A 25,077-nucleotide genomic window follows, 5' to 3' on the forward strand; every position below is an offset into this window, starting at 1 on the left:
ATTATTTGTTGTCCACTTCTCCCCTCGAGAATTTGAGCTCCCCAAAGGGAGGGGCATCTGGAATGTCTTCTTGTTCAGTGATAAATCCTGGGCACAGCATGGTGCCTGGCACATAAAGGCAATCCCTAACTTTGTGGAGTGAATGATTAGTGACGGCATTGCTGCCCCATTCTGAGGGCCCAGGCATCCTTGTTGGTGTATTCCTCATTACTCTGTAGCCTCAGCCTGGCACTGGGCTTGTAGAAAGTGGCCCAGTGAACTCCTGACTGGTGAACTCAGGAGACGGTGGGGCTGGGCCGTGATTCCAAGCCTGAGTGTCCAGTCGGTCTCCCAGGCCTGCACCTGAGGAGCTTCAGGCTCTGAGCTTTTGCAGCCCCAGGCTCCTGTGCTGGGACCCCCAGTGTGTGGCACTGTCAGGCCTCTGGGCTGGCAGCTGTTGTCTTGGCTTTCTGTGGAGGAGGGACCACTGACTCTTCACGGAGACACACTCACTCTTCCTTCCCCAAACCAGTTTCCTTCACTTTGATCCAGTTTGAGATCAAAGATGAGATTACCTCCTGGAATAATCAGGCCAGGTGGTCCTGGAACACTTTTCTCAGAATTTACGCCTCCATTCTTGGCAGGGCGTTTTCAGATCACCCTGAGAGACGCCTCTAACATGATGTACTTTTTTCTCTCTTAACATTATGTACTAAAGAGAACTACTTCATCATCTTCCTTTAGTCAGCATCTTTGTAATTAAGACGCCTGCAAATTCCATGTCATCCTTGACTTCAGGGAAGAACTGGGAGCAGCAGAGACTCATTCATGGCTCAAGTTAAATCACACACACCCAAGGAAAACGAGGATCTAGTCGTTTAATCTTTAGCTGCTTCCTTTGATCCCATCCTGGATTCTTGCAAGAAGTGAAAAGAAAGGAAGATTCCAAGGACGAGACCAACTTTAAAAGGGTCATGTTCAGCTGAGGTTTCTGCCCATTTTGTGAATGAACATTTGAGGAACAACTCTAAAAACGGTCCCTTTCTTGGGCAATCAAAACTTGTTTCTATGGAAATGGGATTTTTCCACCACTGCTTATCTATTATTTCAAAAAAGCATGGCTGGTTTTCAATTTTCCCTGGAAAAACTCATTTCTTTTTCCTCAGTAGGAATTCCCTTCATCCAATTTCGTGCCTCATTTTGCCCAGGGCCATTCACAGCTCTTAATTTTTAGATGCATTGAAAAGGGGTGGTGAGTCGCCAGGCAGGTGAGCTCCGGCGAGAGTTCTTAAGGCTCCCTCTGATCCTCAGATGATCAAATGCCCAGGGCCCATCCGTGAAGGCCACGCCCAGCAAAGGAGACGTGCCCAGAGCTGGGTCTGTGGCTGAGAGGAGACAGCCCTCACGGCAAGGGGGGCAGCTTTGTTGCCCTGGCAATTCTGGAACCCCTGGTGGTGGTTGACTGACCCCCCCAACTTGTCCTTATCAGTGTGTCCCGTGACTGGCACACCTCCTTGGGGGCTTTGTCCCAAGTGCTCAGCCTGGTGAGGTTATTAGATCCAAGAAGCAAGGGTGAGGGAGAGAATTAAGCCTAGTCTAGTGCCTACAGCGAATGCCCTTCATCTTTGTCCTCCGGCTTTAGGCCATCCTATTTCTAGTCCAACCCTGAGTGTAAAGTGTAACCCTTGGCTGGGAGCAGGAAGGAACAGACATGGCCTCTGGGAACTTGGCAGTGCCAGTGAACCCCTAGTGACTAAGCCTGCTGTTATCAGCCACAGGGTGACCTCCTAGTGACTAAACCTGCTATTAGCCTCATGGTGACCAAAGAGCTTGGCCTAAGGGGAGTCAGAGGCCTGAGAGCAGTCCTGCCCATGGCAGTCTCAGCCTTGTAGGTGTTCGCTTTGCCAGTTGGTCATTCCTTCCAAGGCAGTCCCTGGCTCCCACAAGGTCAGGAGTCAAACCCTGAGCCAGCTCCGTGGGTTGGGGGTCTAGCTCCACGTCTTCCTGTGAAGTACCCTTGGCTCAGTAGATTCACCGCCCTGCCCTCGGGTTCCTTGTTTGCGCAGCGGGAAAAATTACAGGCCCTGGCTCAGGGGTGCCGTGGAATGCGGTGCCTGGCATTTGGTGAATGCTTTGTGTCATAGGTGTGAGCTCCTGTGTTCTTACTGTAAGAGAGCCGGGCTATAAATAACAGGACAGCTGGGAGGCGGCCATTCTTGGCTCCCAAGCGTGGGTCGGCAGTGGTATGCAGCTGCTCTCCTTCAGAGTCCAGCAGGATTCTGCCCTGTGAGGTCTGCTTTGAGCCAGCCCCCCACTCAGGGTCCCTCTGGAGCAGTGCAGGGCAGAGAAACCCTAGAGACACATAAGGTGGAGTCCCGCTCCCCTGTGGGCACCCCAGGAGCCGGCCCAGCCTGAAGACAAGTAGAGGGGACGAGCTGTCCAGCTGCCACTCAGGGAGAGGCCCCTACGGACGAGGTCCCTGGACTCACCAGGTGGAGTGCTCAGGAGAGCAGAGCTTGGTGCAGGATGCTCCGCTGGCCTGAACAATGCATTCCTTCCTCCAGCCCTAGAGCCATTCCCTTCCAGTTCCTTCCTTACTGCAGACATTGCTTACAAGGGGAAGTAAAAGTCAAGAAACCCCAGCCTGTGTCCCTATCTATCCCCAGCTCTATCTCCTGCTGGCTGTGTATGCAGACAAGCCGCTTATCCTCTGAAAAATGGGTGTGACTCATACCTGCGCCCCAGCTGTCATAAAAATTACCCACCCATGTGAAAGTCTTTTGTAAAAATGTGAAACACTAAGATAAGGCCTCTTAATTGTTGCTTCCACATAGAGTAATGACGCAAGAGCCACATTAGTATGTAATGGGGAAGGGTTAAACTAGTCAGTTTTTCAGATTTTTGGCCCAGTGCAGTGGCTCATGTCTGCAATCCCAGCACTTTGGGAGGCTGAGGCGAGTGGTTCGCTTGAGCCCACTGGTTCGCTTGAGCCCAGAAGTTCGAGACCAGCCCGGGAAACATGGCGAGACCCCATCTCTACCAACAAAAACAAAAACAAAAACAAACAAACAAAAAAATTAGCTGGGTGTGGTGGCATGCGTCTATAGTCCTAGCTACTCAGGAGGCGAGGTGAGGTGTGAGGATTTCTTAAGCCCAGGAGGTCTAGGCTGCAGTGAGCCGTGATCACATCACAGCACTCCAGCCTGAGCGGCAAAGCAACACCCTTTCTCAAAATTCCTGGAGGCTGTTGAGTGTACTTGTAGGTATATACGTACATAATTCTTAAAGACTTTCTCCTTGACTGGAGGCACTGTCTGAACGTCTGCCGTGTAACTGTGCTTCTCTCTACCAATGTCAGTCTATCGATACTCCTCTAGAGTAATAGATGGCATCCGAGTCATTTATTTACATCCACACTGAAAAATAACTGGGAAAATTGGGGCTCTCAGGTTACATCTTGAGTCCCAGCTGTATGTGATGTCACTGATTACTGCACTGAGTGGCTTAAATCAAATGCCTGCCCAGCAGGGGTGTGGAGAGAGACTTCATTAGTCAAAATGATGAAACCCGAGATCAAGTATCAGTGGGAGAGACTGAAGATGCTGCTGCCTGGGGAACAGCAAAATGGTGCACGCCACGGGGAAGGAGAACCAAGAACCATAAGCCATCACGGGAGCCAATGGGGCTCCCAAAAGCCACAGACTCCTGAGCCCTGATATGGTTTGGATTTGTGTTCCCACCCATATCTCATATGCAAAATTGTAATCCCCAGCGTTGGAAGAGGTGCCTCCTGGGAGGTGATCAGATCATGGTGGGGGAGTTCTCATGAATGGTAGCACCATCCCCCGGGGTACTGTACATAGTTAGTGAGCTCTCACGAGATCAGGTGGTTTAAAGAATGTGGCACCTCCCCCAATTCCCTCTTGCTCCCCCTTCCGTGATCACTGAAAGTTTCTTGAGGCTTCTCCAGAAGCCAAGCAGATGTCAGCACCATGCTTCCTATATAGCTTGCAGAACTGGAGCCAGTTAAACCTTGTTTCTTTATAAATTACCCAGTCTCGGGTATTTCTTTGTAGCAGTGCAAGAGAGATCATATATGGGCTCCTTCTAGACAGCCTCAGATAGAGCCCTCTGGTTGCATCTAGAAATGACTCCTGACTTACTCTACCTTCAGTTCCAATGGAAATAATGTAAACCCTGCATGATACTGTGAAGGGCTGACATGGACACAGCTGGAGGCTTCTGCCCCTGGGACAGGGGGGCTGGCAGGGAAGAATGTACTGCACTTGGAGTTCACCAGTACAGCCATGACCCAGTGCCTCCCTAGCCCGCAAACCTGGTAGTGATGCGGGGAGAAGAACCCACACGTGTATTCAGACACCTGCACCCGCCGCCCACCCACTCGCTGCCCTCTTGGGGCAGCTGGTCTCCTGCAACCAACTTGAAGCTTGGTTTGGGCTTTGGTGAGGCTCTAAATGGCCTTCTAGGTAGTCCTGGCAGAGATCTGGAGGGCACAGAGGAGAGAGTGGAGCTTCTCTTTGGAAGCCACGGTGGGGAGGGCTTCCAGCAACCTCATTTCATTACAGGTCTTTAGGAGGGAGTGCTGTGTCCCACCAGGATGGCTGTGATCATTACTTGGCTGTCCCAGAGTCCAGGAGCATGAGAAAAAGAAGTGTTATTGCATTAACAGACGTGGCCCACACAGGCTTTACAAATTCCCCTCTTCATGTCCGCTGGGGCTGCTACCCGAGGGCCTTTCCTGGTCAGCAGGGACAGTGCACGCGGAGCAGTGTGCACCTGCACCAACCGCGGACTTACCTTGGAGCGAGGCTGGCGGACTTGGCTCCCATTGGTGAATCCAGTCCTTCCCCCGGCTTTGCTGATTTCTCTCGGTTCATTTGCTGTAGGATAGAGTTCAATTCACTAATAACATTTGCCTTTGGGCCTGAGAGAATCGGGCTTTTGATCTCTGTGACGTCGCCCCACAACTTGGAGGTCCTTGGCTGGAGAACCTTGGCCATCCCAGGCTGGGCACTGCCCGGCGGGGGTGGGGGAGCGGGCGGGGGGATAACAAAGCTATCTACATCCTCTTCCACGAGCGCGTCTTGATAAAGTGCATTGCTTTTGTGAATGATGGGCTTCATTTTTGGCTTAGGAGGTACTGGGGGTTTGTCAACCATAAATGCTTGCCCATCTGCATAGACTGTGCAGGTGTCCACGTTCTCTCCACCTTCGGAAGACAAGGTGGAGATGCTAGACACGGTGGAGATAGTGCTGGTCGTCTCGAGGTGGTGGTCGCTGCTACTCCGGCTGTCCACCTCCTCGATCCCAGAGTCGGCGACGGCGTCAAAGCTTTCAGGGGGTGGCAGGAATGAGGCAGGCAGACAGTTTGAAAGACTGGCTGGCTTCTTGCTGTCTGCAGAGTTGGTTGGTTGGCTGGAGTTCAACGAAGGGGACTGAGGGGTGTCGCTTTTCTTCTGCTTCACTAAGTCTGTGAGAGCCGGGACAGAAGCTGCCCGGTCATCGGGGATATCAAAACTATTTGCAAATTCCAGGGGAGGAGGCAATGGCTCTGTAAAAATAAAATCCTCGTCCAAGTCCACGGATGCCAGAGGGGGAGGAGGGATGCGGAATGGCAAAATCACCGCCTCTTCCATGGAGCCCACCGCCACGATGGTTCTGCCGGGCACGGTGGTGGGCTCGGGGGCAGCGGAGATCTGTAAAGCACCTTCGGTTTCGGAAACACCTTCTGGCACCTCGGACGGCGAGCTGTCTGGCTTCATCTCCACGTCTGCCTTCTCGTCCTCTTCCTGCAGGGCATTGTCCAGCTTAGTGGCGTCCACGGTGTGGACCATCAGCAGGCCAGCCGACTTCTGCTGGGACGTGTCCATGATGTCGATCAGCATGTTCTTCTTGTCGTCGCCCTTCCGGTCTCGGCCCAGGTCGGTCTCGTACTTGTTCTCCGTCTCCTGTCGCCTCAGGGGTCCCCGAGTGTTCTGCCTGGTGACCGTAGGGAAGCCAGCATCTAGGCTGGGCCGCATTTTGGTATCAATGTAAAGAGGTTTGTTGAGGTCGGCCTTGGGGGCCTCCCCTTTGGGCCCCTGCTGAGACTCCTTCATGGCTCGGTCCCTTGCAGAGAGTGCCAGGGCCAGCGGGGAGCTGGGATCAAGCAGCCGCCCTGTGAGTGGGTGGACGTAATTCCCGGGGCCAGCTGTGCCGCTGCTTGTAGGGGGTACTGCTGGGCTGCTCTCAGGCCCCTGGGCTTTGGACGTGGAATTCAGCGGCCTCCCAGCCTCACCCTGAGCACTGGCCTCGGCGCCACCCACGAAATGGTTTTCGGGCTCCCTGGGCGTGGCACCCGGCATGGGGGATGACAGCTGCTCAGCGCTGTCCTCGTCGGCGAAAACCCCCTCCTCGGGGAACATGGAGGGCCGCGTCCGGGGGGCAGGTGGCCCCAGGCCCACATCCTCGTCCCCCAGGTCTGTGGAGAGGAAGGCCGGGGAGTTCCTCCTGGCTTCCAGCCGCTTCTCACGGTCGCGGACGGCTCCGGCGATGGCGGCGGCGAAGGGGCTGCTGACGGTCAGGCTTTCGTCAGGCCGCAGCTGGCCTGGTGGCTCCGGGGCCTGGGGGTCGATCTCCATGCTGCTGCCCTGGCTGCTCTTGCCGCTGCTGCTGGTGGACGGCTCCTTCACGATGATGGTCGGGATAGGGATGGAGCACGTCTTCTCGGGGCTGTCCTCCACGTTGGACTGCTTCACCAGCATCCCCTTCCGCCTGGCGGGCTTGGCGGGGACGTAGACGGCTTTGCTGGCGATCTTCCCCACCTCTGAGTATGGGTTTTCGGGCATCTGGCCCCTCTTGTTGCGGAAGTTGGCCTGTGGGCCGGCGTTCCGACTGTAGAGGTCTTCAGAGTCCAGGGAGTAGCGATCCAGCTCTCTCCTGAAGTACATCCCCTTCTCCCTCATCATGGTGGCCACAGTGTCGGACCTGGTGGCGGGGGACACCTTGGCGGCAGAATTCTGATTGAACGCAGGCTTAATTGTCCCGTAGACTCTTGGAGTTGGGGACTTGGGGCAGTTGTAAGCGGTGGGGGAAGGTGGTGGTGGGGACGGGGGCACAGACTGTGGTGGAGGGGGGATGTCCTCGGAGGTGTCCGGCATGGACAGGCTTCTGGTGAACTTTAGCATTGGAGGAGCCAGAAACTGCCGCTCTTCCTCTGTTATTCCTACAAAGAGAAGATAGGTTTAGCTTTAAGTCACAATAGCAACAAAGCCTAAGTTCCTAGGAACGTGCGATATGCTACGTCTCCACAAACTCACAAGTTCAGATGATGAACGGGTGTTCATGAAACACAGCACAAGCCACAATGCCAAGTGGTTAGTCACATGGCCCATCGTGAGCCAAAGGACAAGAAAGGGAAGAACAGAAAAGCACTGGGGATGCTGTGAGTGCGCTGCTGCTGCGGAGCCTCCAGGCGCAGGCTGCAGCAGGGGAGCTATGTGAGGCCAGGGCAGAAGGGCCCCTGACGCTGAGCTGTGTGTCAGTCTGCAGGCCAAGTGGGCAGCTTGCCTTGGGGCTGCATGTGTGTGTGCTCACGTGTGCTTGTGCTGGCATTGGGCTTGAGGCGGGGTTGGCTAGACCAGGAGGTGTCCTTCCACCACTCCCCTTCAGATATGGTAAGGGCTCCTAGGAGGGTTTTTAGGGCAGGGGCCTAAGGCTGTCACCTGTCCATGTGAAATGAGAGCAAAGGGGTGCAGGTACTGCTGTGTTTATGTGGCAAGGATGGTGTGCAGTCCACCATCCAGATGGCACTTGAGCCCCGCGGCTGCCCAGATGTACAGGGAGGCCTCTGCCACCCTGAGCAAAGCCATCTGCCCACGGTTGGCTGTGTGTGTGCTGGGAGGAGGTGCTTTTCTTCGAGGGTCACGTGAATCCTTTAATTGCCTGACTTCACTGGGCCCCACTAGGGTTCTGTGTGTCCTGGAGCTCTCTGGACCCTCGGAGAGGTGGATGGCTGGGGAATGCCAGCTCAGAGGAGGGGCCATGTGGGCTCTAGAGCCTGGTCCTGAGGGGAGGGAGCCCAGGTTCCTTTAAAGATCCCGGCCTGAGGTAGGAGTAGGATCCTGAGCCAGGCCTCAGTGAGCCCCTTCTGGGTCCCAGTGGCAGCCCTGGAAGTGGTCCTGTCAAGACCCTCTAGAGCAGGGGCTGAGAGCCCAGCGGACCACCATGATCGCAGCTGATAGAACCTCATACTGGCACAAAGTATGAGTTGACCTAATGAAAATACGTGGATGTTGAGTGTGTGGGGATGCAGCTGAGGTCCTACAACAGCCAGCAGCGTGGCCTGAGGGTTCTCTGGGTGTGTTGCCTGGGTGTGACTTTACAGACTGTCCAACAGCTCAAGACACAGACACGTCAACAGGAGCACTCAGGGAGAAGGGAAGCGAGACACGCACACACGCACCGACAGACGCACGGCACAGGGATTTCACGTCAGGAGCATGCAGGGTTTTCAAAGAGGTAGCAAAATAAATTACTTGAAATGAAAAAAAATTCCTAGGACAAACTACAATAATTTATTCCAATGAAAACTTCCATTCGATAAGGGTATTCCAAATTTAACGTACTCCTTGTGGGAGGACATTTTGGCATTGCAAAGATGGCTCGTTCTCCATTGACCAGTCACTCTGAGTTGGTAGTCTGGCAATTATGTTCCCAAGGAGTACTAATTTAAGAATACACCTTATAAAGTAAACTGGGTTACATTCAGATTACAGATTCCAAACCATAAGGGTTCACTAACCTGATAGAAAGATTCTGCTGTCTGACAGGAGGAAATCAGTTGTTATTAACCAGTAACCGCAAGACAAACACGCAGCTCCCCCTGAGTTTGCTGGTGCAGGGGGAGCTTTAAGCACAGCAGACACCACCTCCATGGCCACTTACTGCCTAGTGACTGCCTACAGTCATCCACCTCAGACTCACAAGCACACTGCGCTTTTGCACAGCAGCCCAGAGGCATTTCCAGAACACATAGGACAGTGCCCCTGGGGTGGGCTGGGCAGACCAGAGTCCCGGGGTTGCCCCCACCACTCTCACAGGGCAAGGGCCTTAGCTTCTATCAGAATTGACACAGTAAAGGCAATGCTGAATTATCTCACAAAGGCACTGTCTCAAAGGGTCAAGTGTGACCTTGTCTCAAGGTCAAGTGTACCTTTGCCTGCAACAGTCAATAGGAATAATTGTGACATTAAGAAGAAAGGAAGGCAGTTTTCTGCAACACACAGTACGTTATTTCATTAGAATTCGAGACCCTGACCAGACCACCCTTGGAAGTGTATCTGCTGAGCTCATCCTCCAGGCCTGGTGGTCGCTGGGGAATGCAGGCAACCCACTCGCCCTTCCCACCCTGAGCAGGGCAGGGTGGGGCAGGGGGGCTGGCTCGGACCACCCTGCCCCCCCTGCCCCTTTACTCTGCTGGAATTATCACAGATAACTGGGCTTCAATATTACAGAAGCCACCCTGGATTTTGTGTCCTTCAGGGAGCATAAGTTTCATGCCACTCAGATGTTCCAATGGCTCCCTGGTGGGCAAGGCCAGGTTCCTGCCCTCTGGTAGGCGGGCTGGCAGGGCCTTGCTGGGGTGAGACGCCAAGGCAACTGTGGCAGGCCTGGGGTCAGAACTCCCGAGGGGCTCTAAGGCTATTTGAAAGCCCAGGGGCAACTTCTGTGGGGGAGTGCCACACTTCTTACCTATTGATTTCTGCCTTCGCATCGTACCTCGAGGGATGCCCAGAAATGGGGCTTTTGGGCTCCCAGGAACAGTGGGCGTCATCACGGCGATTCCTTGGCGTTCATACACAGACTGCAAACCGGAAAGCCTAGGGTGAGATGCAGCCCTGGCCAGCCCCCACCCAGGGTCACAGGGCCCAGAGGCCACAAGGGAACGTCTGTCACTGTGGCTTCCCCAAGCTGCTTCTGGAGCCACCTCAAATCTCCAGAGGGGCTGATGAGAACCACAGCATTGAGGACCCAGGAAGGGCCCTCTCTAGGTGCCTTTCCTATTCACTGCAGCTGCTATTGGCCTCTGGCCTTGTTAGGATGGCAGCATGCCCTGTTCCATGGAGATGTGGTCTGCTGCAACACCATTTGCCAGAGCAGCTGGACAGACACGTCTCTCTGAGATGGGGGCCAGGCTGGATGTCCCGTGGGAAAGGGCACAGAGTGGTGGGCAGTGGGGTCTGGCCTGGGTCCATACGCTGCTCCCCATGTGCCATGTGACCATCAAGTCCTTACATAGGAGCCATCATTTCCTCTTTCATAAAATGGGCTCATGATACTAGCCCCACAGTATGTGCAAGGGCCAGCCAGGTATTAGGGTAGTGTGTGGGTGAGTGTGATGTGCCAGCTAGCTTGAGCAAGCCCTGGAGCTGCTTGGGGGCACAGTGTGGAGTCTGCAGCAGCAGGCTGTCCCCAGCTTCCTCCCTCCTCGGCCTATTCCAGGAGGAGCCTAGGGCTCCCCTCCTCCACCTTGGAAGCAGAGTCCTGGTGCTGCCAACCCTTTGGCTTGCCCAGGCTGCTGCTTTCTTTCCAAAATTGAGATGGCTCAGGGCCCCAAACTTGTAGTGTTGAAGGCCAACCCAGAAGAATATCAGATGCAGAAGCTCAATGGAAATATTCGTGTGCAAGCTTTTACTACTCCAGCTTGGAGATGCTGTTTCCATGTGTCCACAGCCTCTGTTTGTCTCACTGTATGGCCCTGAGGCTGGAGGCGGAAATTGGGACCCTTTGGGAGGTCGAGGGCACTTTGTCTCAGACACCCCCCAACTAGGTGGGGCACGTGGGTGCTGCGAAGGACTGGGAACAAAGAGGGAGGCAAGGACGGGTAGGCAGGGCCTGAAGGGGAAGGCCCCTTGTGAAGTTCAGAGGTGATGGGAGGAGGTGTGAGGGCAGATATTTTAATTGTAACCATTAACAGTTGTTTAATGCACATTACAGAAAAGTCTTGTGGTAAATTTATAATATTTATAAGTGTTATTGTTCAAGAAAAGGCTAGAAATAGTGAGGCAGTTTGATACTGGTTCAAAGGGAATACTAAGTTAGGTAAGCAATCACGACAGGTAGGCAGTGCCGGAATCTGACATCAGGCTCAGATGGCTGCCTCTGGAAAATGGAGAAGCAATCCAAGGGTCCAGGAGGCCATGCCTTCCTCAGGATGTGCCTGGGGGAATCAAGCAGCCTCTGCCCCAGGCCCTTTTCCAGCTATGTGCCCTCCTGACTGCGTAGGGAAGGTGACCATGGCACGGGCAGCCTGCTCTGAGCCAGGCACCCACTCTACCCAGCAGACACTGAAGCCCTTCATGGCACTTCAGGCCCCAAGGACAAGTGCTGCTCAGGATCTCGGAGCACGTGGGGGACTGCCACATGGGATGTGGGACAGACGGCCTCTTCCACACCGGAGTATTTCTGTGCTCTGGGTGGACCAGGAGGCAAGATCACCTCTGTCTGAAGCGTGCGTCAAGGCCCCTTAAATCCATGTGTTCACAGGTCCTCAGCAAAGTATGACAGGGGACACCTTTGAGGCTCAGGGCACTGAGTAAGCAGAGGCAGTCAGTGCAGTAAGGGAGTGGCAGGGCTTAGATGTGGTCTGCTCTGTCCCACCACTGTGAGTCTGCATGGACCGACCCGGCTGTTCGTCCTGTGGCTACTTGGATTTGGGCCCCACCTCTGGACAGCATGAACCAGACATGACAGCATGTGCGCCTTAGCTACTGAGACAGCCCACCCACTTCCTGGGTCACTGCCAGCCCCTGCCCCGCGTGGTCCTAAGGTATGGCCACTTACGTTCATGTCTGAGCTCGCCGGAAAGCACCGGCTGCTGGGCCGCTGCTTGATGGTCGCCACCCTTGGTTCCACGGCCATGTTCTCAGCAGCACGGGAGGGCTTGGAGGCCGGGACTATCTCCTCGGGTTTATCTGCAATAGAACCGTGAGGATTGGAGCAGCATCACCAGTGGGGGAAGCTGGGCGTCCATAGGAAAGCGCACAGGTGCAGCAGCCACTCCAGCATCCAGAACTGTGCATGGGGCATTTGTTGCTGCTGTGAGGAGCATGCGTGTGCCTCTGCCACATGCATTCCCACTGGGGCATGGGCTCCTTTCCCAGACCTTGTCCTTGGAGGCATGCACGAGGTGTGGACATAGAAGACCCTCCACAGCTCGGTCGCCTCCTCGGAAGTGCCCAGCCCACCAAGGGCTCTGAAGCTTTTTGGGACATTTCGGGTTTTTTTTTTTTTTTTGAGACAGAGTCTTGCTCTGTCGCCTAGGCTGGAGTGCAGTGGTGCAGTCTTGGCTCACTGCAACTTCCACCTCCCAGGTTCAAGCAATTCTCTTGCCTCAGCCTCGCGAGTAGCTGGGATTACAGGCACCTGCCACTACACCCGGCTAGTTTTTGTATTTTTAGTAGAGATGGAGTTTCACCATGTTGGCCAGGTTGATCTTGAACTCCTGACTTCAAGTGATCCACCTGCCTTGGTCTTCCAAAGTGCTGGGATTACAGGCGTTTGGGTCATTTCTTTAGTGGAATCACTTTATTCTTACTAATGGGATTTATTCTTGTGAGGGTTAACTAAACTGACTTTTTGAATTTTTTTTTTTTAAAAGAGACTCAGAAATATGGTTCCTTTGTAACTGTGATTGCCAAGACATGAGGACCTGCCATCCAAGGCAGTGTGGGTGTTTCAGAAGCCAGGGTGCTCAGGGGCCCCAGGCATTAGTAAGTGTTGCAGAGGGAAGTTCTCTGTTACAATTTTCCCCAATGCAGAACCTTCCCATTTCCTTTTAAAAAATGAAAGCCAAAATTTATTTATAAGGGATCCTTAGCAATTAACAAAAGCTTTTTAAAAAGGACATTTACAGCACTTTTTTTTTTTTTTTTTTTAACTTGAAAACTGAAGCACATCCCGGAGTTCTCCTGACACCTTAGCTTCATCTCAGGGTATTTGGATCAGGCATAAGGGTGTGTCTAGGGCTGTTTAAATGCAAGGGCCCTGTGCCACTGAGACCTGGAGAACTGGTCTTCCAGTCCTGATTGTGGAAAAGGTGACCCCAGCTGTACTTCTGAGATGTCACTGGGTTGGGACAAAGCCAGTGCGGTGCCTGGTAGGTGTACCCCATTCTAAGCCTTTGAGACAGCACTGGCCTTACTCCCTGGGAAGAAGCAGGCCATTTAGAACATTCTGCCTTCTGGCCACTAAGCCCACTCTTGGCATCTGGTGGCCTCCCATGAAGTGTATGCTAAGGACTTGCCCAGACTTTGAGCCATGGGGCTATTGTGCGGGTCGGAGCTGAGCAGAGTGCAGGGAGGAAGGCCCCCATCTCCAAGTTGTTCTTCAGGATGAGGCGGAAGTTACCTGTCATGGCAGCTTCTCACGGGGAGCTGACCCATGGGCAAAGCTTACAGAGCCACAGCATGGCTCAGGGTTGTCCAACACAAAGGCATCAGGCTCCTGACAAAGGCAGCCCAGACCAGAGGTCCCCACAACAGAAGTTTGGGGAGAAGAAATGGGGGTGTGCTGGGGACACTGAGCCGGGCACCCTGTGATGGCCCCTCAGCCTTGCAGAGCAGCTGAGATGTACATAACTCTGACACCTGTGGACACTCTCATGGTAGAGTCTGCATGAGGGGCCTGGTTCCAGACCTGTGTTCCAGACCCTTGGACCAGTACTGCCCGCACTGGGCCAGAACCTCAGGTCAGTCTATACTTTTTTTTTTTTTTTCTTTAAGATGGAGTCTCGCTGTCACCCAGGCTGCTTGGCTCACTGCAACCTCCACCTCCTAGGTTCAAGCAATTCTCGTGCGTCAGCCTCCTGAGTAGCTGTGCGCCACCATGCCCAGCTAATTTTTGTATTTTTAGTAGAGATGGGGTTTCACCATGTTGGCCAGGCCGGTCTCAAATTCCTGACCTCAAGTGATCTGCCCACCTTGGCCTCCCGAAGTGCTGGGATTACAGGTGTGAGCCACCACGGCAAGCCGTATGTTTTTAGCCTTCAAACAAGGAGGGGGAAGAAAAGGCAGGAGAATGTGCAGCAGAGGCCATATGGCTGCCAAGCCCAGCACACTTACCATCAGGCCCTTCAGGGAGGCATTTGCCGACCTCTGGCCTGGACCACGTTTCCAGTTGTCAGCAAAATGCCAAGTGTTCACGCAAAGCAAGAAAGCCCTTGCCCCATAGTGTTCGGGCAGCCCAATCTCCCCCCACAGCACTCTCCCTTCATGACCAAGTCCAGCTGACCAGGCCCGCGGGCTCACTGGGCCCCATTGCTGCATCCCTGCTCACGCATTCTCTCCTGTGATTCCTGGACCCACAAGCCCTGCTGGCTCTTTGACAAGCCTGATGCCTCCTTGGGGTCTTGTCATTCCCCCAGTGGATGCTAAGCATCTGCTCCTCAGGGAATTGGTCAGGCACGGTAGGAAACACCCGATTCTCATCTCACTTGGCAGTGGGGACATCCTGGCTGCGACCTGTGACCCCAGTCCAGAGCCGTGCTGTCCTCACCTGCGTTCAAGACCCTCCTCTTCTGCCCTCCTCAGCCCAGCTCCTCCAGCTGCAGCAGGTGCTGCATGGCTGCCTCGTCTCACATTCCCTTTGCTAGGGTCCCTGTCAATCTCTCTGGGCTGGACGGGCCGGATCCACCTGCCATGGTTCCAACAATTTGCTTCCTCCAAGGAGCCTTTCCCCTCCTAGGGCTGGGGTGTGGAACTCCTTGGATGGCTGGGGTCAAATTTGTTTCTGTGCAGGCCTCTCTGCCCTGGCCTTGCCCATCAGCTGGGCTGTTCCCCTTTGACTCAGGACCAGGCTGACGCTTGGGTGATCTGCTTTGGCCGGCTGTGACGTGCAGCTCCAGCTTGGTCTGTCTCTGGAAGTGGGGGCACTGGGCAGTGGCTGTTCTTTGCCTCAACTGAGATGTGGCCGCTGGTGGCCCCCAGAGTATTTTTCTCCAGTGAAACAGGGGTTGAGATGTGCCTCCGTCACCAGGGAGTTATGTCCCACAACTGTGGTGAGCCAGGGCACTGTGGGGTGGGGATGCCCCGGACCTGCTTCTTGACAGTGCTGGCCTGGGCCCCTCCTCTGACCCCAGTGGAGGGTGAGGCCTGAGTGGGGTGCAGCAGCATGTACCTCCACAAACATGACCCAGAAGGAATGCCACCAGGTTAGGGGAAGAACAGCTGGAGCCCAACAAAACATCCCATGGGGGCATTCCAGGTGGTGAGCTCTGGGGACAGCCACAGAATCCAGCCCGCCGGACACTGTATGCAGGTGCACACAGGGAAGGGTGCCTGCCTGGCTGCCACCTGCCTGTGCTCGGGCCTGCACCTGTGGAGATGCAGGAAGGCCCATCCGAGCCAGAAACCCCTGGGCATCCCTCCTGGCCGGACTTCAGGCTATGGTAAGCTCAGAGGCTAAGGTGGCAGCCAGGGCTGAATAGCTGAGGTGAAGGGAAGTTATCAGCACTGAACATTGACAGAGGTGTCAGACCCAGAAGATGCAGGAGAGCCACAGCCCTGCAGGGGAAGGCCTGAGTGCAGGTGGGTGTGGGAAGGCGATGGCCAGGCTCCACTGTGCTGTTGGCCATGTCTGGGCACATCAAAGAAGGAGGGACTCTAGGGTGTAACAGCTTTCCTGGGATTACAATTTAAACGAGCCAAATCTTCAAGAAGCTCCTGTTTCCAACTGGGCCCTTCCAGAAGCCATGCGTCTGCTTTTTATGTATTAACAAACTCCACAGCTGATGAGGCTGGTTCATTTCCATCCACTGCACACTGAGGGTCTGCTGCCTGGCCTCCCCGGGGCACTGCCTTGAATCCTCACATTCCCAAAATGAACAGGCTACAGGCTGTGATTTTAGGACCTCAGGGCCTGCGGCAGGCATCTTGCCAAATACACCTCATGTAACTGTGTGCCCGGGGTGAAGGACAGGTGTCCTGGTCAATAATGACAACCATCCCTGAATCAGGGGGAGGTTCTGGGCTGATCATCCTGTTTCTCATCCTCATGAGAAGCTGGCTGTAGTAAAGGAATTGTTCCCTTGTTGAAGCGAAAACATTTCAGGTCTGAGATGCGTAAGGCCATACAGGGGCAAACTATGGGACCAGGCGGGAGCTGGGGCTGGGATTGGGGTCCCCCGAGCCTTATGCCTGCCATGTGGATGGGCTGCCCAGCCCTGGGCCCTGGTGGGCAATGGCTGCAGAATGTTAGTTTGGAAATGATTGGGGTCAGCACTGGCATGCTCTGCCTCGTCCAGGAGAACCACGAGGCGGGGGTGGGGGCGCCCTTCCCATCATCACAGTTGCCACGTCGGAGGGTGGGGTTGGTCAAGTCCCTGCAGGTGCATCCCTGAAGCTGTGGCCACTTTGACTGTGGATGCTTGGTCTCTGTTTTAAACCTTTCCCTTCCCAATAACCCCAAAACAAACGTTCTTTTGAACCAGAACAGGTGAGAGCAGCCAGGCGTGTTGGGGTGACAGGGTCAGGGGCTAGCATTCCTTTTTAAGTTAGAGTTAGTGTAATTCAAATGAAAAAGGAAAACCCTGCATTGGTCCCCCACAGGGGTGTGGGTCCTTCCTGGCCCTTGTCTCTTGGGGATGTGGGCAGTGGGAGCGTGCTGGCCTGACTTGCTCAGTCCCTATCTCGGAGATCTTGTTTACCAGTTCTCCAAGACTTTTCAGAGAAGCCACAGGACTGCAGATTCCTGCTTCTCATTCTAGGCTCCTAAGGATTATGCTTAATTTATAAAAGCTCAGAACTAGGTCTTTATTCAGGGACTCCGGATGAAGGGGATTAGCGAATCCGGCCCCTGGCAGTCTTCGAATGAAGTGCTCAGTGACTGAAAACGAGCCTCAGACAGATTTGAAACTGTCAAATCCCAAAATACTTCAGTGAGGAGCTGATGAAGATGCCCCAGCAGTCGCCCGCATTTCAGCCCTCTGAGCAAGCGTGTGTTCTCTCTAGAAGACACACGTGATGCTGACCAGGCACAGGGAAAAGGGAGGGGAGGTTTGTCACCTGCCTGCCCTTCCTGTTACCAGAGCCCCCCAGCCATGAGCTGACTCTGGACCATGGGCTGACTTCCGTGCAGGTTCCCCTGATAGTGGGGAAGAAGCAGCGTGCCCCGTGCTAGAGAAATCTTGCCACTGCTCTGCATCCTCAGCGAGTCACAAGGGAGTCACCAAATCGAGGAGTGACACAATCCCAGCGTCCATGCTGAGGCCGGGAGGCCCAGGACCACACAGGCACCTGGTGGCCAAGTCTCCTGCTTCCCCAGGTAGGAAATGGGCTCTGCATTGAAGCGACGCTAGGTCCACTGTCCAGCGAGTTCCTTTGCCTGTGGCCACACAGCAGGCCCAGAGCCTGGGAGCCAGCTCCATTGAGGGGCAGAGTGCCCAGCTGTTTCCCATTGACTCTTCAGAACCTTCCGGGGGAAAGCAGCAGACCAGACCCTGTGGAGGGCTGCAGAGGGCTGCTCCAGCTCTTCAGCTTTCCTGGGACCTGATTCATGGTCTGCTTCACATCCTCCAAGATGATCCAGGGACCCTATCGGTTCTCAACCACTGCTCTCTCCCCTTATGTGAGCTTGAAGTGGTCTGTCTACCTCTCTGGAGGTGCAGTGCCACTGCATCCTGTCTCGGAGTGACATTTATACTCTCTCACCCAATTTCCAAAAGGAAAACACATCTGCAGCACCAGATGTTAGAGGACAGAAGCTGTGTGTGTTAGAAGCAGCGGCTGTTGCCAGCTGGCTGGCCTCTTGGTTTAATCTTCCAAAGAGGCAGTGCAGGGTGGGAAGTGTGTGCTTGGACTCTGGTGGACTGGTCCTGGCCTGCAGCTCTGAGTCACACACCTTCCAAGGGCTAGAGTCTGAAGGTACAAGTCAGAGGTGCCTGGCAGGGTGGAGGCCACAGTCCCCTTCATGTGCCCAGGGGCAGAGGCCCCACCCCAAATCCTGCCTGACAGCCGGCTTCTGCCTGAGCCCAGCACAGGGTCTGGGGTCTAGGGCAGGTGCTCAGAGAACACTTAAACACTAAACAAAGATTTTACAGATGGAGAACTGAAAACCTGGGATCACTAAGCAGGGTAAAGCTAGCAGGGGACAGAGTTGGGATTTGAGGTGCTTTGCCAGGGATGTTAAGATAAATGACCACGCACCGGGGGGCTTAAAACAATGGAAACATATCCCTGCACAGTTCTGGAGGCTGGAAGTCCAAGGTCAGGTTCCTTCAGAGGGTCTGGGGAGGATGAAATCCATGGTGTTTCTTGGCTTGTTCCTTCTTTACAAGGACACGTCACTGGATTTAGGGCCCACCTGAGTCCAGCATGACCTCATCTTGATTAGATCTGCAAGGATCCTATTTCCAAATACGGTCCCATTCACAGAACTTTGGGGGTCACTTTTCAACCCAATACAACTGCAAAGGCCTGACTTTTGTTCCACATGCCTTTCTGGAGTGTGGTGAGTGCTTTTTCCGAGGAGAGGCCAGTCTTCCCAGAAACGGGTGGAGGCAGCACCAGGGTCCTGGAGCATTTGCTGCACACCCAATGTGTGCTCCACACTTCGCATGTGCACCGTGGGATGCGCTCATGGCCCGGGAGGCAGGGGCTGTCAGTACCCCTCGGTGTCTTCAGTCCCCAGCTGGACCCCTCAGTGTGACCAGGCCAGGCCACGGCTGCTGGTCCCTTTGGGGTCTGCCTGCCCCCGTTATAGCTGGGGTTGGGGCTCTGGGGCATTTAAGCTCAAATTTGTAGTCAGGTTCTCTTGCTCAGACGGGAGGTGGATCTTCTCTCTCTGGAGCTCCTGGCCGTGCAGGCTGTGACTCTTATCTTCTGATGCCACACTGGGGGAGAAGGGCAGTGTGGATGGGGCCAGGTCCCAGCAGGCCACAGGAGCCCACAGTGGCTCAGCCACCTGAGTCCCGAACTGTTCTCCCTGACAAGGGAGTTTTGTTGTCCCGCGCTGTTCTGGCAACTGGGTCCATGGGCACCTGTGGTGGGGGCGTCTTCCTCGGGTAGGTGATGAATAGAGGGCCATTCCTGTGAGCTGGGGTTTGGCCTTGGATTGAAGGGGCGTTCACACAGAAACGTAATTGCACGACATAGGAAGAAGGGTATTCTGTATCCCGGGCGTCCACATCCTCGGCGCAGCAATGGGGCCTAGAAAGCCTGCTGGGAGTTTTCTGGGCAGCCGCAGGATGCTGGTGCAAGCCCGGGGCTGCTGCACAGAGGCCACTGGGATGACACAGGCGGGGGCGGTAGGCAGGGACAGCCAGGGGAGGAGGCAGTGGTGGTTCTATGCCCACTTCACCCATTCTCATCTAACATGACTGGGACACAGTTAAGATTTGCCTTAGGGCCAGTGCCTCTGGCCAGATGCTAGGGTCCTCCCAACTCCAAGAGATGAATTAAAAGCTGGGAGTGCTGCTTTTAATTGTTGGGGGAGCTGTGTCCAGCAGCAGGCGAGCAGTACCCCCCAATGTGCTTGTTGCTGTGAAAAGGGGGACCCGAGTCTATCCGGGGCCTGCGGTCCGCCTGCCCACTCCATGGTGATTGCCAGTCTCCCACTCCACACCAGCCCTGGGTGGGGAGGTGTAGCCAAAGAGCTCACCCTGCTCCCTTCTCCCCCCAGTGCCAGGCACGGGGCACAGGGCAGCCTCTTGGGGAGTGGGTGATTTCCGGGCCTTAAAGGGAGGCAGTTCCTGCCCACCACAAAGGGGTCCTGAGGGTCAGGAATGCAGCCAGGGGCTCTGCTCGCCTGCAACCCCCCATCCAGGGAGCCCCATGTGACTCAGACCCCTGGGAGGCCTCACAGACAGAGCTTGAAGGCTGCCCAGCTAAGACCAAACAGGGGTCCTGCCAGCTTCACGGTCATGACGATGTGAACACAGGTCAGGGAAGAAACACAGGACACGCTGGGGAATCACAGACAGGAGAAGCCAAGCAGAAAGAACAGACAGACGGATGTGCTCCAGGGTGGGGCTCCTCGGGCAGGACCCGGTGGGAGAAGGCAACACAAGGCTTTGCGGCACACTCAAGACTGCACGGCGTCACAAAGGAGGTTTGTGTTCCACGGGGGGGTGATGGGCAGGGGGCTGACACAGACACCGGGCCTCCCTTACCCTTCTTCTTCCGGACTGAGGCTTGCAAACAGAAAGGGGAGCGCCGTGAGCCACCAGGATGCAGCGCCCGCCCGCAGCCTACACTCGGGCCTTGTCAGCTCCGGGCGCCTCAGGAGCAGGCTGGGCCGGCACTGGGGCAGCGGGCAGGGGCTGTCTGGAACGCTGCAAACGCAGGCTGCGCTATCCACGGAGCAGCAAACCTTGGCTGCCCGCACAACTCTGTCCTGTCTGCCCTGCTCGTTAACCTACTGCCTGGCAGTGGAAAGGGGCTTTCCTTCTTCCTCAGCACCTCTTGTCCCACTAGCACCCTGCCAAAGTGGGGGATGAGTTCTCAGAGCAGACATGAGCAGAGGTGGTGGGGCCAGCCTTCAGAGTGCACCTGTGGCCTTTCCTGCCTCATTCCTTTGTTTCTTGACTGAGCTGAGCTCGCGGGAGCACCCCTTGGAAAGATGAGAGCTGCTGGGTTTGTCTCTCTGGGGAGCCCCAGGACAGGTCTCTGTGGAGAGGGCCTGGAGGCTGGCCACCTCCATCAACTGTGAGGCTGGGGCACGTGGAAGTGGGTTTCCCACGCGGGGCACTACTGGTTCTGGGTGGGTGGGGCAGTGCCACTGCAGGGCTGCTATTTTGGATTGAGGCCTCATGCCCGTCCTCAGGCTCCAGCCCAGAACCTTGTGAGAGGCGGCCTGGCCGCCCTCAGCACCCTTGGCCGAGGAAGGGTGATTACTGCTTCACCACTGTGGCAGCACTTGCTAGACCCCTCTCGGGAAAGCTGCCTGTGCCAGGAGTGCAGGGAGGACAGGGCCTGTGAGTGAGAGTGCTGGTCGGGGCTTGGCTGTCAACCTCCTGGGCCAGCTGGACTGGACCGTGGGCCTTGGGCAGGGGCTCATTTTTTCTGTGCCCATGTAAGCTGCCTTCACCAGCTCCAATTTGTGCTCCAGTGGAGCAAACATTTCCACCCACATGCCATCTCTGTGTGTTTCAGAACCACCCTCTTTCCAAAGGTGTCCCTGGGCTCCATGGTGACTCCCCGGAACAGGATCCTGCGTGGCCAGCATGGCCCACGTGGCTGCTTGTCGCCCTTCCCCTGTCTCCAAGATGGAGTCAGAGGGCCAGAGCCTCTCTCTGTTCCTTGCAGACCTTATACAAAGGTGCCGGGAGTTCCCTAGGCCTGCTGTGCAGACCAGACTGCTCTGCCAAGCCCATGCTATCTACACAGATCCCTGGAGGATGGAGCCTTCTGGTCTGAGCCACATGGGGAGCAGCTCGCGCAGGCCTCTGAGGCCTGGACTGAGATGGATGTTGGTGGGGGTGCCCTAGACAGCAGGGGGAGCTGCTTTGGGGACCCAGTGGGGCTGCTTACCTTTATCCACTAGTGAGAGGCCCAAAAATTCAAAACAAAACAATGTTAGATAAACAGAAAAGAGGAAAGGCAGGACTAGCAACAACTCCCCGCGAGGCTCCGGGGGAGGTGCACACGTGGGGCTGCTGGGCATGCAGGGGCACTTCCTGACACACGTCTGGGCACAGGGGCAGGAAGGGGGTAGCGAGCAAGCATGGGGTCATGCACAGCCTGCTGCTTTGCAAAGGGCAGCTCAGGGACAGGCATGGCGACTATGGGGCTGGGCCGGGTGTGCGACTTACCAAGCTCCTCCAGCTCTGAGGTCATGGACTTGGAGCGCAGGGTGAGGGCCGTGGTCGGTGCTCGCTTTGGAGGCGGGGGAGCTGGAGGGCAGAGGAGAGATGGGTGTGAGACCCCAGACCATGTTTCCAGACATAGGAATAAGGCCAGCAGTGGCCCTGTGGCTGGCAGGTGGGTCTCAGGCTGTTTGGCTGCGGTGGTCAGGGATTGTGCAGGTGTGCTTATGATGGGAAAGGACTGGTGCTCAGGAGGATCTTGCTGTATCTCTGAACTGCAGTGCAGAGCCTGCCCTCTCATGGGTGGGCCTGGGCAGGGGGAGGGAGGGGACGGGACACTGAGTCGGAAGCCTGCGGAAGGGACACCTGCTAGTGACTAAAAGGGCACTCCTGTTGGGGCACGGATGGTTCCGGCAGCCTGTGAGCCCCAAGTCATTGTCATGGGCTCTGGCGGCAAATTCCAGTCTTGTCCCTGTTCCTGGGCTCTCAGAAGTGTGGAATCAGCTAGAGAGAGGGCCCACTGCCCCCCAGCTGTCCTGCCCACCCCCACCCACCCCTGGTAGGGCCCCAGGCTGGAGCTGGGCAATGTGGGGCATGTACCTTTCTTTCTGGCAGTGTCGTCGGGGTCCAGATTCCTGGTCACCGTGACCACTTTAAGGACCAGGTGATTCCCTCCCTGCCGGATCATGTTCACCACCTGCCTGTGGCCGACTTTGACAACATTCTCATTGTTAACCTGTGGGAAGGCGGGGAGGATGGCGTCAGTGAGAGCCAGCGGAGAAGAAGACAGCCAGCACCCACCCAAGGCAGAGACACGTGGGCTCCTAAAAGGGGGGCGAATGCAGGGAAGCGAGGGGAGTGAGATCGTCATCTTTTTGGAAGCAAAGGTGCTTTTGGGGAAACCAGAATGAATGCTGCTGTGACTGTGGAGGTCACTTAACTGGCTCAGGAGGCCAGGGCAGGCCAGGGGAGGCGGGGAGGCCCTCCCGTGACACTGCAGCTCTCCACTGAGTCCTCCACAGCTGCTGCGGAGGAAGGGCTGATTCCTATTTAACCTGAGCATCCTTACGTGCTCACTCTTACAGGCCTGGGGCAGTTTTCACGGCCACCAAGAGACGGCATGTGAAGAGCCTGACAGGCAAGTTCCAGGGCTGGGCTGCAGCGCCAGGCTTTGCATCCTCACAGGAGGAGGAAACGTGGCGCTTAATTGCTTCTCATATATTCTGGGAACGCACATCACACTGACGCGGCCCTTTTCCTCCCACTCCCTCCCTGCTCTCCTGCTCCAGAGGCCTGGGAAGGCAGAAGAGCCTGGCCCAGCAGGGCGCTCACAGAGTGGGGGCCCTGTCCCCCTTCTGGCCTGGATAGCTAGCTGCCCCAGTACTCCTGGGAAGGTGAGTGGCAGGCTGGGGACCCCCAAGGCTGCCACGCTGTGGCCATTGCCCTGCAGTTGAGGAGCTCTTGGTCCCTTTAGGAACCGGTTACCTCCTCTGCCCCATTTGTTCTTGCCGTGGCAAATGCACCTGGCACAGAAGTAGGAACGGACTCAGGGTGCCATCCCATAGGCAGAGGTGGAGCTGGGCCCTGGCCCTCTGCTGTCTGCTCTTCTCACCTCCCTGAGCAACGCTCAGCAGCAGATGGCCTTGGCCTCTGCCTCCCAGCCCCACGCCACTCCCAGAGGAAAACCCGACGGATAGAGACTGGAACTGGGTGGGCGTCTGGGCTGACACTGCCCACCCTGGCTACTGCAGGAATAACCCTTAGTGGTTTTCAAATGTTGCTGTGAAAAGGCCCCGGCCCCACCCCTGCCCATGGAACTGAGCTCCACAGGGGGCCTCTGGCACCTTCATCCCAGCAGCTCCTGAATGGGAGCACAGCCCAAAGGCAGCTGTCTCTAGGTGGCAGCAGGGAGGAGGAAGCCCGGGAAGGTGAAGTTTACAGCTACTTTACGCACCACCTTTGAACAAAGAAAAGCACCCTGATGGTAAACAACAGCCAAGAAGTCATGCCCCTCACCAGCCACACTGCGCTGTACGTATATCCTCCTCGTGCTATGGATTTTTTCAAAAACTCAACATCTGGTGTAGCCACAAACAGAAAACGTAAAGCCTGTGTGCTGCTTGGTGGATTTTCACAAATCCAACACCCATGTAAGAGCTGGATAGAAGCAGGTACCGCCCGGTTCCCCATACTGTTGACAGGCCCAGGATGTGCCAGTTTCAGTCACCTCCAAGATGGCTACAGAGCTCCTCCAGGCAGAGCTGTGATGAGCCCAGGGAGGACTCAGTGGCGCCAGGGCAGTCCCCACGCCAGCTGCTCTGCAGTCTCTGCTGTGGGACCAGCTCATTCCCATGTACTCAGACCTGCCCGGTTTCAGCAGTGAGTATCCAATGTCCTGGGCCCACTGGACAGCTGATCACCCTGAACCGCCCTGAAGATTCAGTCTTGGGAGCAGGACCATCCTAGTGGGGCCTTGGGAGAGAGACCCACCTACAGCGGCAGTGGTCTTTGCAAGGTGACTCCTGGGGCTGTCCCTTTTCCTGAGGTTCTCAGAATGTAATTAGGAAAGCAGATGGATTTAGGAAGTAAAGAAGCCAGATCAAGGAAGAGAATGCCGAGCATTCTCGGAGGGCAGACCTCAGCTTGCAGGACCCTTGCTGCTCTGGTACAGACAGGCAACCGAACACAAGCCACACGTTATATCGGTTCTCTCCCCTCCAGTCGGCACACCTGGGCAGCGGCTGTTGCTCAGGAATTCATTCATTCACTCCAGTGTCTCTGTTCCTGGTACCACTAAAAGCCATGAGGCGCAGGCAGTTCAGCTGTGTCTGTCTCCATCTGTGGGAAGTTGGCGTCCTCATGAGGGAGTTTTGGCCACAACACACAAAGAAGTGAACACATAACTTCAGGTGGCTGAGTACCACCTAAGAAGGCAGAGGCAAGTAAAAGGAGACGGAACAGAGGCCTGGACCCACCAGGCAAGAGCAGTGTGAAGCGGAGTCCTGGGGTGGGAATAGGCAAGGAAGCAGTTAGGGGGCCGGGGGTGCAGAAAAGGCCCGAGAGCTGGGCCCAGGATGCCAGGGTGAGGTTATGGGCCAGGGAGTGCTGAGGTCCAGTGCAGAGATGAGACATGTGACCGAAGCAGCTGTGAGTATGAGGTACCAAACACATGTGGGGGGCACCCAGACATTGGGGCCTCAAACTGAGATGGAGGAGGCAGGCTGCCCCGGCTCAGGAGTCACGAGGCCAGTGTGTGAGACGTTGGCGAGAAGACCTGACAGTAGGGAGCCCCCAGC

At 55.7% G+C, this 25,077-nt stretch overlaps 1 protein-coding gene across 1 annotated transcript in view; it reads right to left on the bottom strand.

The window, feature by feature from the left end:
• The window catches only part of SHANK2 (SH3 and multiple ankyrin repeat domains 2), a 669,522-nt gene that overhangs the window by 12,273 nt on the left and 632,172 nt on the right, over nt 1–25,077 (bottom strand). Inside the window, exons 18-25 of the mRNA XM_011987076.1 lie at nt 22,382–22,517; nt 21,788–21,868; nt 21,507–21,515; nt 20,147–20,167; nt 11,824–11,954; nt 9,733–9,844; nt 8,783–8,803; nt 4,798–7,204 (exon numbers count right to left, since the gene is read on the bottom strand). Of these exons, the coding sequence (XP_011842466.1) occupies nt 4,798–7,204; nt 8,783–8,803; nt 9,733–9,844; nt 11,824–11,954; nt 20,147–20,167; nt 21,507–21,515; nt 21,788–21,868; nt 22,382–22,517 (2,918 nt within the window). The remainder of the gene's footprint in view (nt 1–4,797; nt 7,205–8,782; nt 8,804–9,732; nt 9,845–11,823; nt 11,955–20,146; nt 20,168–21,506; nt 21,516–21,787; nt 21,869–22,381; nt 22,518–25,077) is intronic.

The sequence above is a fragment of the Mandrillus leucophaeus genome, unplaced genomic scaffold (assembly GCF_000951045.1).
Source record: "Mandrillus leucophaeus isolate KB7577 unplaced genomic scaffold, Mleu.le_1.0 Scaffold30, whole genome shotgun sequence".
NCBI lineage: Eukaryota > Metazoa > Chordata > Mammalia > Primates > Cercopithecidae > Mandrillus > Mandrillus leucophaeus.